The 19,931-nt window shown below is 41.8% G+C and overlaps 1 protein-coding gene across 1 annotated transcript in view; it reads right to left on the bottom strand.

The window, feature by feature from the left end:
- Positions 1–19,931, bottom strand: part of PHF2 (PHD finger protein 2) — a 52,518-nt gene that overhangs the window by 22,453 nt on the left and 10,134 nt on the right. The window contains exons 4-17 of the mRNA XM_010007822.1: positions 19,108–19,268; positions 16,326–16,467; positions 14,589–14,775; positions 13,248–13,410; positions 11,702–11,789; positions 11,021–11,127; positions 8,379–8,470; positions 6,983–7,072; positions 5,317–5,688; positions 4,279–4,398; positions 3,039–3,157; positions 2,092–2,270; positions 1,770–1,843; positions 5–83 (exon numbers count right to left, since the gene is read on the bottom strand). Of these exons, the coding sequence (XP_010006124.1) occupies positions 5–83; positions 1,770–1,843; positions 2,092–2,270; positions 3,039–3,157; positions 4,279–4,398; positions 5,317–5,688; positions 6,983–7,072; positions 8,379–8,470; positions 11,021–11,127; positions 11,702–11,789; positions 13,248–13,410; positions 14,589–14,775; positions 16,326–16,467; positions 19,108–19,268 (1,973 nt within the window). The remainder of the gene's footprint in view (positions 1–4; positions 84–1,769; positions 1,844–2,091; positions 2,271–3,038; positions 3,158–4,278; positions 4,399–5,316; positions 5,689–6,982; positions 7,073–8,378; positions 8,471–11,020; positions 11,128–11,701; positions 11,790–13,247; positions 13,411–14,588; positions 14,776–16,325; positions 16,468–19,107; positions 19,269–19,931) is intronic.

Raw genomic sequence — 19,931 nt, 5'->3', positions numbered from 1 at the left:
CTCTCTTTCTTTACTTTGGAATTACGTCCTGGCTTTGCCTCTGTGTCAATGTGAAGCAAATCTTCATCTGACGAGTCATCACTCTGCAAAAAGAGGGAGATGGCTCAAAAAACCCCAGAAACTCACTAAGTTAGTCAGTAAGAACAACACAATAATTTTTGCAGCTTGCTGCCCCTCCAAAAACACAAGGTTGGCATAAATAATTTGGTTTTATTAAAGAAAAACAAGCAAACAAAGAAAAAGCCCCCAAAACAAAAAGCAAAACCAGGTAGACAGTAAAAAAAAAGGTTTCCTTGCAGCCTGTAGGCATGGTAGGTTTTTCTTTCTGCTTCTAACACTCGAGAACCAACTTTGAGAGCTGATCTGCATGTGGGATCAAACCACGGCATCAGTGGTGTTTCCAGGTGCTGTGTTGCCTTCTCAGCCCCTGCTCCTGTTCTTCAGACCCATGTAGCAAAAGAAGTGACTGTGTGGTCACCTGTCAGCCCAGATATGCATCAGGACACAGGTCTGCATCTTCAGGGCTTTTGACACAGCCAATTCAGACACAGAAACAGACCCACTTCTGCCTTCCCTACTCTGGGAGGGCAGGAGGATCTGGCAGAGGAGTGGGATAGACATATAAACAGCAGCACATGAAGGGTGCTACCTACACTTGTCTTTCTGGGGCTAGTATCTCTGTGTACTGTAGTCTAGAGTATAACAGAGGGCTCTTTTTCCCCCATTCCTGCCCTGCTTTCAGGTCTCTAAAATCCCAGTCCTTATTGCTTGGACTACCAATCGCTGTCCTCACTGGGAGCTCCCCCCCTCCTAAAGCTGCTGCACATGAAGATATCAGCTTGTTCTTCCCTGTTCCCGGTGCATGGGTCTCCAGATGTCAACTACTGACTGATGCAAGGCGATCTGCACTTGCTCTTGAATATCCATGAGCCAAACCAGCATGAAAAAAGATTCCTTAGTTCTGTGGGCCAAACACTTCAGTCACCTGCAGCTCTGTGTTAACAAGCTATTTTGCCTTTTCTGACTCTTTCAGATTTTGCAACATGATTTTGTTGCACAAAACACTTAATTTTAAGGTCATTTAATGTAATTTAATGCCCAGCATGGACCCTCCATGCTAACAAAAATAAAAGCAAACTTAGGGCTGTGCTGTTCAGGTTCCTGAAGGTAAAGGCACACTGACACTGCCCCAGGTCAGGGACATGCTAAAGGTGTCAGGCTGAGCCAAGGGCACTCTAGATGTCAGCCCATAATGGGTAGAGGGAGACTGTGCTAAGTGACAGCAAACAAAACATGTAATTGCTACATAAATAGGTATTAAGGGCTTCTAGTAATGTGAAATGTCAAATGATGTGAGTTCAGTTGCACCAGCATTACCCTGAGTTTCATCTGTCAAACAAGAACAGAGAAATGTAATGACCACTGCTCAAGGGACAGCCAGAGCCTGGGACACACCCCTGCACCTGACAGCAAGGAACATCAGGTCAGCTATGACAGGAAACTCCTGATCCTTCCCTATCACCATTAGGGCCTGCTGTTATTGTGCTGCGGTATAGCTGTCACTGTCCCCACGCACACTTCCCACCAGTCCTGGGCATGCAAATTCTGCTTAGTCCTGGCAAGATCTGAATGCTGCCTGTGCTGGGCAGGCTGTGGCTGCAGGAGGAAGGAGAAGAGGTGACAAGAGCCCAGGAGAAGGTTTTGCCACTGCCATGGCAGTAGTGCCCTGCTGGGGGTGCCTGCCTGGGGGAGGCAGCCTAAGAACTCACCTTGTACGACACCGGCTCCACCTTTGGCTTCTTAACAGGAGTGTGCTGCAGGGTGTCCTTTTTATCTGATAAAACTGAATTAAGAAAACAAAACAACAACAAAAATCGAATCAAAACAAAAAGTGTCAAGATTCTTTTCCTTTCAAAAAACAATGCTCCTAAGCCACAACTTCTAAAGCAATTAAAACCCACTTACATCTGACTGACAGGTAAGACGTGGATTTCTTTATTATTAAATGACATATATTTCAAGGGCTACATGTAGACAACCAACGTGTAAGACTTTTTATGCACATACAGACAAAACAGGAAATATTCTTACAGGGCAATTCTCTTTTTGTAGTGTTTTTCTTCCTTCTGATTGGAAACTCATCAATTTTTAGTTCACCATCATCTGAGACATACTCATATTCATCTCGTATAGGCTTTGCTTTCTCTTCTTTAAAATTCTGCAGTGACCCAAACACACTAGTGTTCAGTTGGGTTTTGACTCCTTTTGAACTGCAAAAAGAGGAAATTACAAATAATTTTGCAAATTGACACAGAGGAAGACAATGAGTGTCTTTATGGAGAACTCTCAGTCAATTTGAATACCTTCAACGTGCCACAGCAATCATGATAACCACAATCATAATCAAATAGTAATAATAATAATCTAATAATAAACAATAAATTAATTATTAAAATTAAGAAGGAAAAAGAGGAGGAAAATTATTGTTATTGTTATTTGCTATATATATATACACAGTTATAGGTATAATTATATATACAATTTATATCTCCAAATATGATGCCAACTAGAGCAGCCTTAGGTAGCTTCAAATAAGCATTCTGTTATTTAAAGTTGTCTCAGAATAGATCATGATATGCATCATGCACAGGCAGCGTGGAATCTTGCCATAAGGAGTTCACTTAAGGTTCACATAAGGAGTTCACATAAGGAGTTCTTATATATATTCTGAGCAGGATCTGCACAAAATTTACTTAATGTAACTCGACTACAAGAACCTGAAGTGCCAAAGCATGAGGTGCTTCCTGAATACTGAAGACATTCCTCTCAAGCAAACTACCAGCCTCACAGCCACCTGTGCTAGCTTCTAGGTAAAATCAAGTCCTACAGCAAAGACATTTTATGCATAAATGTATTTTCTACATTGATCAGAAAGGTAGATTTTCACCTTCTTCTTCTAAAAAAAAAAAACAGGAATAATGATAAGATCTTTAATACGCTTTTTTAATTTGATGTGTATTGTTATCATGTTTACTTACCCAAGCAACTTCTTATTAGAGAAGGAGAACATAAATTTATTGTCCTTATTTCCTGATAATGGCATCTTTTCTGATTTGTGTTCCTCTTCCATTTTTAGAAGTGAATCAGGCTTACTGTTCTGGAAGGCAAAAAAGACCCAAAACAAAACAATAAAATGAGGTGAATGAGTTGTTGATAGTTCAGATTTGTAGGTAACTTCAGAAAGCCATTGGTCTACATGCAGAGACAATTATATCTCTTTCCTTAGCTGTCCTGGCTGCAGAATTAAGTGGTACATATTGATCTAATCACATTAACTGTGATTGTTTTTAACACATAAAAAATTTAGATGTCTGTAATGTTAATGATCTGTACTTTTGTTTTGTTCTGGGGAATTTGTTTGCACCTTTGGCATTAGAAGTTCACCAAGCAGGCAAAATTGAGACAGTTATTTCTGTGAGAAAGCCTCGTGTCTCCTTCTTTTAAATGGTACCTGGAGAAAAAATGTATTCTTCCATGACTGAATTTTACTCACCCTACAATAGCCCTTCAGGAAGGCAAGTTTTTAATTCATGTGGCATAATTCAGATTTCATTAACTCTACTTTTATGCCATCGTTAATTATTGGTTTCTCTGGAATATCCCAGGCTTCAAGTAGAACAACAGTATTAAAGAAAGAATCACAAATGAGATCAGACCTGAAAAATCTCACTGGTAACAGTGTTGTCAATGGTTTTACCAAGAATGAGGATGGACATTTTGACAGGTGTTTAAAAAAGCCCACACACATCTCCTTGATGTTTTCTGCTCAAAATCTTTTTGTTCAGAGCTGAAAATTGGTGGTTTGTGTTCTCTGCTTAGGTAGACCTACAAACATTTCTCCACCCTTGACTTATCACTTTGTGGCAGAATCAGCAGCAGAATTTCATGGAATCATAGAATGGTTAGAGTTAGAAGGGATCTTAAAGCCCATCCAGTCCCAACCTCCCTGCCTGGCCGGGGGCACCTCCCACCAGCCCAGGCTGCTCCAAGCCCCATCCAACCTGCCCTTCAACACTGCCAGGGATGGGGCAGCCACAGCTTCCCTGGGCAACCTGGGCCAGGCTCTCACCACCCTCACACTAAAGAATTTCCTCCTGATCTCTAGCATAAATCTCTCCTCTTTCACTTTAAAACCATTACCCCTTGTCCTCTCACTACAAATCCTCCCCAGCTTTCCTGTAGGCCCTTCAGGTACTGGAATTTAACAGAAGAGATTACCTTGTATTTCCATTTGGCTTCCGTTTTGCTTTTATTTTGCTCTCGTACTTCAAATTTCTCCACCTCATTCTGCTTACTAGTAGTTTCCTTATTTGGAACACTTAAAACATTCTTTGCAGCCTGGGGAAAAAGTCAGCATGTACTCTGAATGAGGATGGAGTGCTGGCATGTTCAAGAAACACATTTTTTATCTGGAATATAACGTATTTTTGAAAACTCCTCTTTGATTGATTATTTTTCAAGTCAAATATGAGATTCAAACATTGCTGCTTCAGAGAATGCAGAAGATTAGTTGCATTTCTCCTTGATACACCAATATACAAGATTACTATAAAAACATGCTAATATCCCTGCCTATTACTCTGTGGATGGGTTTCACAAAAAGCAAACAAACTCCGAGGAAATCCAGAAGGATTTTCAAAGACTTATGGATACTTCTTAACCACCAGTGGACAATACATGACTCTGTCAGTGCCTCAGAGAAATCCTGGCCCCTGCTGAAGTCAGCAGCAAAACTCATGTTGAATTGTAGGACATCAAATTGAAACTCATCCTACATGGGCAAAAATGGAAGCAAACTATTGTTTTAACATCATCACTCATTCCAGATCAAAATCTCATGCAAATAAGAGGCTTTATAAATTAGTTCCTTTGTCTTCGAGAACTGATTATGGAAATGTACACAAGGGCACTGATAATATTTGAAATAAGAATCTAATAGTTAAAGGAGCAAAAAGAGCAGCACCATTTTAAAAGGTCTTTTAATTTTCATCTGGCCTCAGTTTGGACAGGTGACTGGCAGTTTGCCAGTGAATCAATAGCTTTCCTGGAGGCTTCGCATCAAACGAATAACCAATTAAAGAGTCAAATCAAATTATCAGGCATTGACAAAAAAAGGGCATTTACAAAATGTTTATTTCCGTCAGTGAAGACAGGGCTTTACACTGTGTTGCTTAAATTATTTTGTTCATGAGAGCTCAGGAGTAAGTTTATTCCCACTATGGAGAGAGGACAGAGAGAGGTTAAAATATCACCCACCTTCCCCTTCTTTGGTGTCTCGATCTTGGTCAAAGCCTCCTTGGTGTGTGCCTCCAGCAAGTCGAGGTTGGGGATGGCTGGTGGTGGGCTCTCTTTCACCTTCTTTCCTTTCTTTTTGCCTTCTCCCTTAACTTTGGGTGTTTTGGGAGGTTTAGGGGGCTTGGGTGGCTTGGGAGGTTTGGGGGGTTTGGATGGCTTGAGTTGTTTGGGGGTTTTCACAGTCTTGGGAGTCTTTTTTTTAGGGAGCTTTTCAACAGGTGGGGGTGGAGGCGTCACTTGGACAGGTGATGGTGCCTCCTCCTTCTCCACAGGACAGATCTCCTCAGCATTTGTGTTGGCACTCACATCTGCTTTGCTGGCTTTTGAAGCATTCTGCAGTTCAGCACAAAAGAGCATTCAGCATTCAGACCCACCTGTCTTAGGTCAGACATGCCCCTGCATCCTCCTTTCCCTGAGCAAACAAACCCCAAACATCTCCCTTTCAGAACAGGTAACTGCATTGATGGGTCAGGCTGGCCAGGGAATTAAGGCACCACATGCCACAGCAACTCTCTGCTCACCTCTAATTCCATCCCCATCTTGCTCAAGTTTCACCTGGAGAAACTCCAGTGGCTTCATCTGGAATGTAACTGTCAGCAGGTTGTATCATCAGGTAGGACCGTGAAAGGGGCCCCCCCAAGCCAGGGTACAAAAGGAATGATCTTTCTTTAAAATGCTACTCAGCTTGAGCACAAACCATTTGATTCAGATGTGGGAAATGTAATAGAATCGTATTTCATGCCCTCAGGACAAACAAGCAGTAAAATAGCTGCCCAATTAAAATTTACACTGTCTCACTAATTAAAAAGAAATTATTTTCTGCTTAACTTGCCATTCTGACAGAAAACTTATATACTACATCAAAGAGGATAAAAGGACAAGATAGATTTCAGTCTTGAGGTCACTGGATATAGTTAGAAAGGGGGTAGAATGTAACACAATGTTTTCTTAAAACAACTTGCTCACATCTCCAGTAAGTGAAACAGTACACCAGACTTAATGCATGATACCTCATATAACCTCCTTTTTTTTGGGGGGGCGGGGCAGGGGTGTTTTTTGTTGGTTTGGTTGGGGCTTTCTGGGGGGGATGTTTGTGTGTTACAATTATTATCACATTTGCTATAGTAACTCTGTCTAGAAACCAGACAAGAACAAGGCTTCCTCTTGGAAGAACAATGTGTAGAATATTAGTCCCAAGCTCAGACAGTGTCATAGACAAGACCAGTGAACATAAGGAAAAGGAGATACCACACAGAAAGCATGATCACAAGGATAGCAACAGTGTTGTTTGAATTCTATCATATTTTTTGATAGGGAGAAGCTAAAATGAAAGAGAAAATAAGGATGGAGAGGGGAGTGTGGCCAGTTCAGCCAGGAGAAGGTGGAGGAGAGAGGATGTAGGACAGGACAGGCAGACACAGTGTAGAGATGAGAGAGCAAACAGGAGAACACGTGAGAAGTCAGCCACAGACAAGAGTCCTGAGTGGTCACCCTGCTGCAAAACCTCACATGAATTCTTTTAATAGAGAGAGTGGGAAAAAGGTTCATGTATTTCAAGTCATCCATTTTATAGCCTAGATTTTTAAAAGACCCACAATATAGTTAATGTTATGAAAAGAGCACAAACCTCACTTAATCTTATTTCTTTGGCAAGGTCCTTGATAAGTTGTGCTGGTTTGAAGTTTTCTGGTAGTTCATCTTCATGTTCTGCTAAAGCCTAAAACACAACAAAGCCAGACTGCTATTTCTGTGCATGCTTTTTTTAAAAAAAATATATTAAAAAATCTAATTTAGTGCCATGTCCATATTTTTCCTGTGTACTGACATCAATACTGACTGTATCAGTAATCAAATCAGGAGAAAAGGTACTTTTTTTCCCTTCTGGATGTTATGGTAAATAGTTGTCCTGAGAGAACAAAGTCAATAGTCTTTTTTTCAGGTATTACTGCATTTTCACAAATGTAACATCATTTTGCTCAACCCCTTCTATGACATTCTGTGAGAAATTCCTTTTCTACATCTACAAGGAGAGAGTTTTAGGCTGGTGTATGCAATTAATAAAATAAGCACCTACCTTGTCAGGAGAGGGGTTTGGGAGCTCACTGACAGGACTAACAACATTTGCATTCACATGTCATGTTATAGTTCTCTAAGTTCAACTTTACCTAAACGCCAGCACAGTCCCACTTCCTTTGTCTCACTACTTCTCATCTGCATGGCAAGTGGAAAAATGAACAGGGTGACATGGAGAAGAGAGCTTCCCCATAGGGCTTCCCCATCAGCCAGTCCTTCTGCAGGAAAACAGGGAGCAATCCTGAATCCAGGCTCAAGCACTGGCTGTTTGCAGTAGGGAGCAGCCAAGTGCCTGAGTACATTTAAATGTGGAACAGCCACCCAGCTGACCTAACAATGCAAGGCTGTGTGCTCATCCCTTCTTAAAATGTCTGAAAATCCTAAAGCTGCTAGTTCCCCTGTTCACATTTTATGGCTGAATGGCTGTCTCCTGCAGCTAATTCCCCACAACTTTAGGAGCAACACACACAAGAACAACACTTCTGAAATGCCTGCAGCAGGAAATTTAGGCTGCAAATTCCTCTAAGCCTTCTCTCCAACCAGTATCTATTTCCTGGCTCAATTCACGTGTTGATTTGCTTGAACTGGGCATACAAAAATGCAGTTGTTGTTCTAGGGCCTCCCTTGCATACCCTGCCTGTGCTTCATTCATTTGGCACATGAAAATGCTCAGTCAGGGAAACATTCATTCAGTATCCTTTTGGCTGTGTGTGTGCAGAACTGACTTTTTTAAACTCCAGTGATACCTTTTTTCTGCTGACTCCTCATGTGGCACCATGAAATCCTAGCTCTTGCCCTCCTTCTCCAGTCTCCCACTCCATCTTTCTCTTGGGAATTTTAGAATTAGCTGTTTTGCTATGCAGATACTATATTTTCTAGCATTTGCTCTGTGTTCCAGTGACTGACAAACCTAAGGAAAACACAATATTAAAACAGGCTTCTACTCCTACCTGTTTTTTAGTCCACGACCTGAAAGCACCGTTGAGAATTTTTGCTCCTTGGAGTAAATGAGCGGGAGGTTGTTGCCCGGCTTTATGCAAACCTAAGTAGAAGAAATAAACCAGTGCCATTCAAACACTGCTAGCTGAACCTATTTTAAAGGAAGTCTTTAATGTGAAAAAAAATCAACTGTGAAAGTTAACTCTTTGAAAGTTGGTGAGCCCAAATTTGTCCCTATTATAGCTGGATGGTAATATAAGGAGTATATTTACTGTGTCGTAAATCCAACTCAGCCTTCCTCCAATGTCAGTTATGTCTACACTGGCAAACATGCTGGTTCCTTTATTGGTCCCAGTCCTAAACTAGCTTCCATGTTCATACATCCTAGGCTGTGGGAATAAAAAGGTACTGTCAGTGGTTCTTTTATTCTAACTGAAAAAGCAACTGACATGTGGAAGCAAAGCCTGTACTGGGGAAAGCATTTCACCTCTCCATGAGTACAAGCTTGCCTGAAATTCTCCCCTTCCCTAAACTGGAAAAACTTCCAGTATTTCTTGAGAGTCAGTTCCAAGATGCCCCCTTCCAGGAGACACTCAGAGGGACCCCTCACCTTGTCTAATAATTAGACACATTTTCTCATTATGAAAGAATCTGATGGGTGTCTCTAGACACGTTCTGTAAAAAGAGAAACAGATGCAAAGAGCAAAGAGACTGAATCTGTAAAGAACATACACATATGAATGCTTGAATCAACTCTGAAGGAATCTGATTTGGAATGTTTTGAATTTGCTGTAATTCTCAGTGGTCCTGCTGGCCACATCTCTGGTATTCCTGTGGCCCCCTGTATATGTGACCTGCCCATGTACTTCCAACCAGGATCAACAGAATGATGGGAGAGGGAAGTGCTAAAGTGCTACTCTGTGCCTCAGGCTGTCAGAGTGTGTAGCTCATTAGGTAATGCAGGGGGGATGAATCAAGACTTGACAGGCAACTAAAAACTAAAAATCAAAAATGTTTCAACATCATCTGCCACTGGGGCAACTTAAATATATGTTATAAAGAAGATGAAACTTTCCCTTTGGCACAGGTGAAATGGACAGTTGAGGTTCTCCCCAGAGTAAGAGAGCAGGATGTTCAAGAGAGAGCTGGGCCAGACCAGCATGTCTTGCTGGCAGGTTACAATTAATTTTCAAATACTAACACAACTGATTTGGGCCATCTGTCCATCTTCTCTGTCACACAGTAGCAGAAATTCAGAATCACTACCTTCAAGCCCCCAAAACTAAGCAATTAAGGCAGGCAAAGAAATGCAGTTTTACCTTTGAATGTCTCTAGTAGATGCCTTCCCATGTACCAACATGCGGTTTCGAAGTTTGGGAACTGGGTCAGACTGACAATTTTCAACCGTCTCTCTACTTCATAGGCCCTGCAATACAAAGCCACAGGACTCTAAAGCACAGCAGGTCACACAGTGACAACCATGACTGATAAATGCATGAGGTTGATTTTGCTGCTACCACATATTCTGGCATCAGACCAAAGGGAAAAAACAACCACAACACTACCAAGAACCTGTGTGATACAGATGTAAGATAGTTCTGTCGTGTAGTTTTCCCAGCATCCATAAATAACTACTTGTATTTTCTCACACTGGGGAAAGAGGCCAGCTGAGCAGGTGAGGGCTTATCCAGAAGGCAGATGGCACATTCCAGAATACAGCCTACATCCTAGGCTGTGGGAATAAAAAGGTACTGTCAGTGGTTCTTTTATTCTAACTGAAAAAGCAACTGACATGTGGAAGCAAAGCCTGTACTGGGGAAAGCATTTCACCTCTCCATGAGTACAAGCTTGCCTGAAATTCTCCCCTTCCCTAAACTGGAAAAACTTCCAGTATTTCTTGAGAGTCAGTTCCAAGATGCCCCCTTCCAGGAGACACTCAGAGGGACCCCTCACCTTGTCTAATAATTAGACACATTTTCTCATTATGAAAGAATCTGATGGGTGTCTCTAGACACGTTCTGTAAAAAGAGAAACAGATGCAAAGAGCAAAGAGACTGAATCTGTAAAGAACATACACATATGAATGCTTGAATCAACTCTGAAGGAATCTGATTTGGAATGTTTTGAATTTGCTGTAATTCTCAGTGGTCCTGCTGGCCACATCTCTGGTATTCCTGTGGCCCCCTGTATATGTGACCTGCCCATGTACTTCCAACCAGGATCAACAGAATGATGGGAGAGGGAAGTGCTAAAGTGCTACTCTGTGCCTCAGGCTGTCAGAGTGTGTAGCTCATTAGGTAATGCAGGGGGGATGAATCAAGACTTGACAGGCAACTAAAAACTAAAAATCAAAAATGTTTCAACATCATCTGCCACTGGGGCAACTTAAATATATGTTATAAAGAAGATGAAACTTTCCCTTTGGCACAGGTGAAATGGACAGTTGAGGTTCTCCCCAGAGTAAGAGAGCAGGATGTTCAAGAGAGAGCTGGGCCAGACCAGCATGTCTTGCTGGCAGGTTACAATTAATTTTCAAATACTAACACAACTGATTTGTCCATCTTCTCTGTCACACAGTAGCAGAAATTCAGAATCACTACCTTCAAGCCCCCAAAACTAAGCAATTAAGGCAGGCAAAGAAATGCAGTTTTACCTTTGAATGTCTCTAGTAGATGCCTTCCCATGTACCAACATGCGGTTTCGAAGTTTGGGAACTGGGTCAGACTGACAATTTTCAATCGTCTCTCTACTTCGTAGGCCCTGCAATACAAAGCCACAGGACTCTAAAGCACAGCAGGTCACACAGTGACAACCATGACTGATAAATGCATGAGGTTGATTTTGCTGCTACCACATATTCTGGCATCAGACCAAAGGGAAAAAACAACCACAACACTACCAAGAACCTGTGTGATACAGATGTAAGATAGTTCTGTCGTGTAGTTTTCCCAGCATCCATAAATAACTACTTGTATTTTCTCACACTGGGGAAAGAGGCCAGCTGAGCAGGTGAGGGCTTATCCAGAAGGCAGATGGCACATTCCAGAATACAGCCCCTACAGGCTTTCATAGTTCTTCCCTGAGGACTTGGACAGACCAATCCAAGTTCCTCCTGTGCCCTGCCCTGTGCTGTGCAACAGGGGCAAAGGCAGCTTGGAGTAACTCAGCACTGGAGAACACAGAGGAAGAGGACAAACGTGGGCACACCTTCCAAAACTGCCCAGTGGAGCTACATCAATGTTACTGCAAACGTAAGCTAATTAATAGGAGAGAGGACGGCCAATTTATAACAAAGCCTACCTCTACCTAATTTTAGATTTTGAAAACAGATTACCTCATCTGCATTTCAACACTTAGACTGTGTAGAAAATGTCCTGCAAAGGCCAGGCAGTCTACAGGTGTTAGAGTTGCATAAATCCAACCTACAAGAGAAAGAAAAGAGTCCCGAGGATAAAAAACTGGAATCACAAAGACTTTATTCACAATGTTTATATTTTACTTAGCAACTCATTTCCTAGATACCAATCCAGCTTCTCCAGCCCAAGTCAGCACCAGAACCACATACATTTTGAACAAAACTGCATCTGGTCCCTTGTTTGTTTGGCACAATAATAGGCCAGCCCAGGAAGGTGCAGCATACCCTTGACTGATACCTTTGATTGTGGCAGGCAGTGGCAGCGGACACACTGCTCACATTAATATTGCTTTCTTGTTACTGTGAAAAGCAGCAGCAGCTACATAATGATAGCTGCTCTCACATCACCATAAAAATTTGACAGCTGCTGACACCGACTTTCTTGTAGTGTCAGGAACAGGTGTTTTGAAAACACTTATTTCCATACAAAAATCTACTTAAATTAGTGAATCGCTATAAATTGCTGGGGGTTTATTCCACCATCTGCTCCACATATGGCCACATATGAGAATTACCTACCCACACATAGAAAAATACCTACTTTCCACTTTTTGCAGTCAAAGTAAAATTCAAGTGTGTAAACATTCTGTGCAAGAATATACTCACACACAGGAAAAGAGCACCACTGGAAACACAGGTACTGGTGCTGCTAGTTCCTCACACCACCTGGAGGCCTCAACTCAGACTGTGGACTGAGTGGGCAGTGCATCGTTTAAAAGCATGTAGAGGGAGAGAAAGTCCCAGTCCCAAAGACATTACAGCTTCAATAGGCAACAGGGAGTGCTGTAAACAGCCGTGCAAATGAAGAAATAACTGGTCATGGTGAGAAGGTAAGGGACAGGGGCAGGAGTAGAACTGTGTTCACTTAAAACTCTGCACTATCTGCTGATCAATTCCCTATCTTTATGGAGATGCTTCCAAGAACTGAGAAGAATAAAAACCACCATCTCTAACCTGCAGTGAAAGCCTGAGTCCATCAAATAACCCATAAAAATCAGTGACAGGTCTTCTGCCTCATGTGAAACCATAAATGCACACTCACACTCATGCAGGTACCTACAGTTTCTTAGACTTACAGGGAATCTAGGACCATGAAAAGGATTTTATGGATAGTCATGGTCAGCAAGTAATTCTCCATGAATTCTGTTGGCAAAAAGCACCTATGTGTTCTCTCAGAGACTGAGAACTCACGAATTACTGCAAACCAGGTAGACCAAAAGTGGAACACTTTACCTACTTGCTGTATTTTTTACAGACTGATAAAATATTGACAGAAAGCAGTAAAAGTTCTGGTATTTTTTGGTAAGCACACTTACATTATACATTAAATTCTACTAAAAATTCTACTGAGAATAGACTTCATATTTTGTCAGAGAAAGTGGTCAAGTCCCTCTAGCATTTTGAACATGCTGTTTCAGCAGCTCTAAAAGGAGCAGAAAAACCTCTCCTGGAAGAACCCACTCACCTGATGGAATGAAGAGGGTCTGTCCTTGTTTGACTGTGCATTTATAACATTTATCTACTTGGTCCGCAAAGAACATCTCACTGTGGTTTGCTGCCGATTGCCAGCGTTCATAAAGAGAAAGATTTGCAGAGGCTGGTTTGATGAGATAAAAGATCTTCTCTCCCTGAAGTAGAAAATAGAAAATTAACAACAAGCAGCCAAAACAAGCTGAAATAAAATTCACTTGTCAGCTTTGTACAGGATGGCTGAAACAATTTAATCTCTAGTTGACTACATTTGCTCAGATCTGTGGGCAAGAAGTTGAGAGTGTCAGATTCCACTGCCCTGCAAAAGCAGGTGGAAGTATCTTTTAGGTCTCAGGAAACATATGTGCAGAATGCACTAAACAAATATTCAATCCAAATACAGTGAAAATACACAGACAAATCCCAGAGTCCAAGTGGCTTCCTCTTACAGGAGTGTATCCACTTACAGCACACACGACCCTTAAACACATCCAGGGATGGTGACTCCACTGGCTCCCTGGGCAGCCTGTTCCAGGCTCTGACCACTCTGGCTGGGAACAAACTTTTCCTGGTGTCCAGTCTGACCCTGCCCTGCTGCAGCTTGAAGCCCTTCCCTCTGGTTCTGTCGCTCATGACCTGTGAGAAGAGACCAGCACCAACCTCTCTGCAATGACCTTCCTGGTGCTTATAGAGACTGATGAGGTCTCCCCTCAGCCTCCTCTTCCTCACATGGAACATTCCCAGCTCCCTCAAGTGTTCTTCATCAGATGGATTCTCCAGGCCCTTCCCCAGCTTCGTTGCCTCCTCTGTCCTTGCTCCAGCACCTCGAGATCTCTCTTGAATTGAGGTGCCCAAAACTGGACCCAACACTCCAGGTGTGGCCTCCCCAGTGCTGAGCACAGGGGGACAATCACCTCTCTGCTCCTGCTGCTCACACCATTTCTAAGACAGACCAGGATGCCATGGGCTTTCTTGGCCACCTGGGCACACACTGGCTCATGTTCAGCTGCTGGTCAAGGAGAACCCCCAGCTCCTTTCCTGCCAGACCCTTTCCAGCCACACTTCCCCAGGCCTGGACCGTTCCCTGCAGTTGCTGTGGCCCAAGAGCAGGGCCCTGCTCTTGGCCTTGTTGAAGCCCAGACCATTGACATCAGCCCAACCATCCAATCTATCCAGGTCTCTCTGTAGAGCCTCCCTGTCCTCATGCAGACCAACACTCCTGCCCAACTTGGTGTCATAGTCTGCACAGATACAACAGGAAAAAAAACATGAAACCTGTCTTTTCCTGTAAGATTTAGTTCATTACTAGAGACACCAAAATAAAGTGGGCTCTCACCTTCAGCACATGGTACCAGGCAGAAGCTCCTCCTGAATCTATGTGGAAGTCAGTGTAGCTGTCCTTCACACAAATCAGGCAGTACTTGTTTACCTTCGGCTTAGCCAGAAGAGCATCATCAGGCCAGTAGTTTTCCACCCAGGACAACTTCTTAACTATATCTGGAGGTTCTACAAAACTGGACATCCTTTACAGAGAGAAGTGAAAACAAACGTGTTTCTTTAAAAAAGAGCAGAAGGACCCTGACCTACCAAAGAGCAGAGTGTGACTTCAGTGCTTGCACAGCAATCTGGGGCAGCTCCTGGCAGTGGCACTGCTCTTCACAAACCTGTGAAAACTCTTTCCAGACTGATAGTCAAGGCGCTTTAAGTATGATGATTTCGCAACAATCCTTTGACTCCTTGTAGGAGCAGTATTTATGATCAAGTATGTGCTGTTTGTGTTTTTCCACTTCCTCTTGCTCTGTAGGCTCAGTTATCACTGGAGTTGTTATCAGAGCCACTTCTGCAGCATTTCTGGCAAATCTTTAAAATGTGCAAGCTAAACCTAGTATTAAATGTCTCAATTACAATAACTCTAATACTTAAGCACTAAATAAGTCTTGATCTGATGCTGTAAACCAGTGATCTTTTTTATTTAGACTGACATTAAAAGCTCAGAAGAAGGAAAAAGTCTAGTTTGGGTTGATAATGTGAATGTATTTTTTAAACAACATATATGATATTTATGCACTTTATACAAATGAAAATATTTATATTGAGCATATATTCCTATTGTATCTATGTATCTCTATAATTTATATAGCATTTTTATATTGAATCTATAATATATACAATAAATTAGAGCTAGAATGACACAGTGGCCTGATAAATAGGTATTAAAAGTATTCCCTCCTAGAATGTGCTAAATTTTATACGTAAGTAGTCCAAAATTTGGACTAATACTTGCAGGGGATGGAGGGTCAGTGTTGGACACTCTGAAATATCATGTCACTAAGAGTATCTGCACTTCAAAATAAAATAATATGCTCCCATCTGTTATTTATGCTCACTGTCAAACACTGATAACAATAGCTCCATTTGAAATGGCAGCGAAAGATGGAGCTGTGCATTCAATTAAAGTGTCACTGTCTATGTTAAGAAATAAAATATTTGCTAGTTAATGTCTAAATTAGCAGCATGTGAGTGACAGCTCCAGCGGTCCTTCAGAATAAAAGACCTCCTGTTATTCTGGGATAATGGCAGAAAGCTAAAAAAATCTCAACTGAAGATACCAGTAATCTTTGAAGCCTGTAATTACTGGAGATGCTTTCTGCAGAAATGGCTGTGCACTGCTAAAACACTAGCCTCGGGGCTAAAAGGTAATGGCTTTAGAAAAAATGAGCTTGTAATTACTCATCAGCCTTCTTTTTGAAGGTTACTTGAAGTCTTCTTGCTAAAATGGAACGCTCCCCAAAACCATTTTTTATTTTCATGTTGACATTAATCATCTTCTGCATAATGTTGGTATCTAAAGGAGTATTTTCCTTCGCTTGCACTTCCCCTCTGGAAGTATCAGCTACAACAGAAGGATGACAATGTCATGGAGGCTCCAGGCAACAAGGAACTGCTGCCCCTAGGTTACAGCAGCACTTCCTGAATAGGGGAGCAGCAGAGAAGGCAGAGTCTGTTCCAGCTCCCCAACCCGAACCCCACCAGGTTCCTGGACATGTTGTGGAGCAGCAGGCTGGGCTCCTACCTCGTGTCTGAAAACTCCAGGTTGGTCACATTGAGGACCCTCTTCCTGTTTGTGCTGTAGTAGTAATCCACAAACTCCTTGAGCTTCATCTTGCAGTCTTTCTGTTTGGTGACATCAGTGACATCCACACTCCTCTCTGGTCCTAAAAATTAATCCAATGAAAAAGAGAGATGGAAAGGAAGCCTGACTTGCCCCATTTTGCATGCTTGGGGGTGAGCTAGCATCTCAAGGAACATCTCAATCTTTTGTTTCACTGATCTTCTCAGCCTTTGTACCCTCCCTGCTCTTTATGCATGGACACACATAAACACATATGTATAAGAGATGCGTATATAAATAAGATGTATATGTATGAAATGGTGCTTTTGTATTTATTCCCCTGACATAATTATTTCTGCAGTTTTAATCTTTAAAGGATTCATGTTTATTTTGAATCTATTAATTTCATTATGGATTTTATTTGAGTGGTGAAAATTATATGCAAATACCTGTATATCCACAGAGTAAGCCCATTCCACTGTGCTGTCTTGTAATTACAGACAGACTGCAAGGGGCTATAGGATAACTTGTCAAACTGATTTTCCAAACCTGTAAGTTCTCTTATGCTCTATTTTAAATTTTTGCTTATGAAATCTATAATCGAGGAAGAGTTTTTTAGGAAAATTCCCATTATTTAACATGCCATTTCAGATGTGCCACCAAAAAAAAAAAAAGACTTTTTGTTATTTTACCCAAAATTACACCTATCAAAAATCCATCCCCTGTCTACTAGAGTACAGAGTATAAGCTACTTGTACTTATACATTGCCTCTGACAGACCTGGTTGGATATAAATCTCCAGTGTTAACAGCAATATTCTATTAGCGGAATTTATTACTGGGCACACCAGAGAACACACAGAGAAAGTCAGAGCTTTCTGAGGAATGTGCATTTCTAAGCAAACTCTCTTATCCTTTCTGTATCTCTCCAATCTTGTCTTCCCTTCAATTTTAATTCAATTTAATTTTAATTTCCTCTCCCAACATTTCATTCATAGCTTTTTTTTTTTTTTTTCAAATTAGGAAAGGGAAAAAAACACATTTGTTTTTTCATTAAATTCCAGCACAGCAATGATGTATTTGGCAGTCTTGGTTATGGTGTTTTGTCCTCTGCTACTTACTTTAGATTGTTTCTAAAAGTGGATATAAATCTCCAGTGTTAACAGCAATATTCTATTAGCGGAATTTATTACTGGGCACACCAGAGAACACACAGAGAAAGTCAGAGCTTTCTGAGGAATGTGCATTTCTAAGCAAACTCTCTTATCCTTTCTGTATCTCTCCAATCTTGTCTTCCCTTCAATTTTAATTCAATTTAATTTTAATTTCCTCTCCCAACATTACATTTCATTCATAGCTTTTTTTTTTTTTTTTCAAATTAGGAAAGGGAAAAAAACACATTTGTTTTTTCATTAAATTCCAGCACAGCAATGATGTATTTGGCAGTCTTGGTTATGGTGTTTTGTCCTCTGCTACTTACTTTAGATTGTTTCTAAAAGACATTTTAGGTCCGATATAACAAACCACCACACAGTGATATAAATCCCTGCCTGGGAAATCTCATACAAGTGAACTAACCCCATGGAGATGACACCAGCACCTGTTTGTTCTGTTCTCTTTCAAATCTAGTGCTAGCTCCGGATTATCCAACTCATGTTGTTCCCTCCAGCTTTTCCTCACAGTTTTGTTGGCTGGGCGGATTATTTCAGCTAGAGGCTGAGTGAAAGCCAGCAGATGCATAAGGAGCACCTAGATCATACAAGAAAATCTGCTAACTGTAGCAGATGGGCAAGGAAAGTATGTTTCCTGTAGAAGCAACAGGACAGAGAGAACAATAAAATCAGGGGTCTTGAATTCTCCTTTATTCATCGTTATCTCACTGCACACAATCACTGCAAAAGCAATAGATACAGTCACGAACACCAGTGACTGATGATAGCAGCCTCCATTTTGGGAACGTGGCCATGGTCTGGAGAATGCATGAGGAGGTGGTGGTTAGCAGACTGTACCAGGAGATAGAGGGACCACAAAACACAGACAGACAGATTGGAGATGGAGTTATGGCTCCAACAGGATGATGACTTTCCAGAATGCTAGAAGGATAAAGAGTTGGTCAGAAAGCAACTCAGAAGGATGGAGGGAGAGAGGTTAAGAGACAAGATCACATAGGAAGAAAGATAAGGAAACAAGACAAGTGACTTCAGAGCACTTCCATGGCTCCTGGCCAAGGCGTGCCTTCCAAGGTGGGATGACGTGATGACTTGTAAGAAGATGCAGTGCAACACCCTGCCTAGGTTAGGGACAGAAGGATGCCAAAATGAACCCAAATTACCAGCAGCAATGAAAATAGCTCAGACTGACAGCAGTGTTAAAAAACACACTGCCTCTCCAGAGCAGAAGTCTCAGTCTAGTAATTCCTTCAGTAGGCTGAGATGGCAGTCATCAATGAGCCCTGGCCTGAAGCAGCATTTTTGGGGTATTAATCTATTTTAATGCAGTGCTACGAAGTACAATGCACTCTGGTTCAGGCTCACTCAAGATATACATGTTGGTACAAGAAACAAGAGTGATTAATTGCCAATTACAAGCTACCGTTATATAACAGATACTGAAGTCAGCATAACTCAAGACATAGACAATATTTTACATAATTTTTTGCATTTTCCAATACAAACAATTACTTAGTTTTCATGAAGCAGCTGAGCTCCAAGCAGTGCAGTGCCACCTGCTTGCTAGATACCCACCAACGTAGTTTTCAACGTCGCTGACGTAGAAGGTGGGTGCAGGTACAGACAAGCCCAGGCCATCCTTCTTGGGGACCAGGATGGGCTCTGCAAAGCCATTTTCTTCCAAATACTCTGTTGTTAGCTGGCTGCCTGGCACTTTTACAATGATGTCTTCAGCACTGGAAAGGTAAGCAGAGATTCCATGGTAAGGTGCTTCCACACAGTTTGGCATTTCTGCATTGTACTGCTAAAGGGGGGAGTTATGAATAAACAACTAGATGCAAATTAGATGCAAAAGACAGAAGCCATATGTTGCAAAGCATGCAGAGCACACTGAAATTGTCTGCGATTGATTCATTTGAGCCTCATGCACCAACTACTGGAAACTCTTAGAATAACAGCTTATGGAGAAAGGTTTTCCTCAGCTACAGGGACCTGTCAAATTACCAGCTACCAATGTTAGAGAAATCACTGTTAAATGTTCCACTCCAAAGACGGCAAGTTGGAAAACATAACAAAATCTCAAATAAACTGTCCAGGAAATACTTTGTAAATCGTTTTTAAGTAGTCAAATAAATTGCTCAGGAACTATTCTGCAAATCGCCCCTAAGTCACTGGGAGGGCCCCAAGGGGACTAAGGGAAGGGCAGCTCCACCAGCTGCGGGCACCAACAGCTCTCCAGGGAAACTCCAGTCGATTTCTAGATGTTTTCAAGAACAAAATACTTCTAATTTGGAGTGAAAAGTGACTGTGAATGAAAGTCCCAAAAGCTCCCTGCCTAGTTTATGGTTTGTCAGCCGGGCTCCGAAAACCGTCCTGCAGGCTGGGACCGCTGCTGCTGC

The sequence above is a fragment of the Chaetura pelagica genome, unplaced genomic scaffold, assembly GCF_000747805.2.
Source record: "Chaetura pelagica isolate M959 unplaced genomic scaffold, ChaPel_1.0 scaffold562, whole genome shotgun sequence".
Lineage (NCBI taxonomy): Eukaryota > Metazoa > Chordata > Aves > Apodiformes > Apodidae > Chaetura > Chaetura pelagica.
This window is presented reverse-complemented; position numbering and strand designations above follow the sequence as displayed.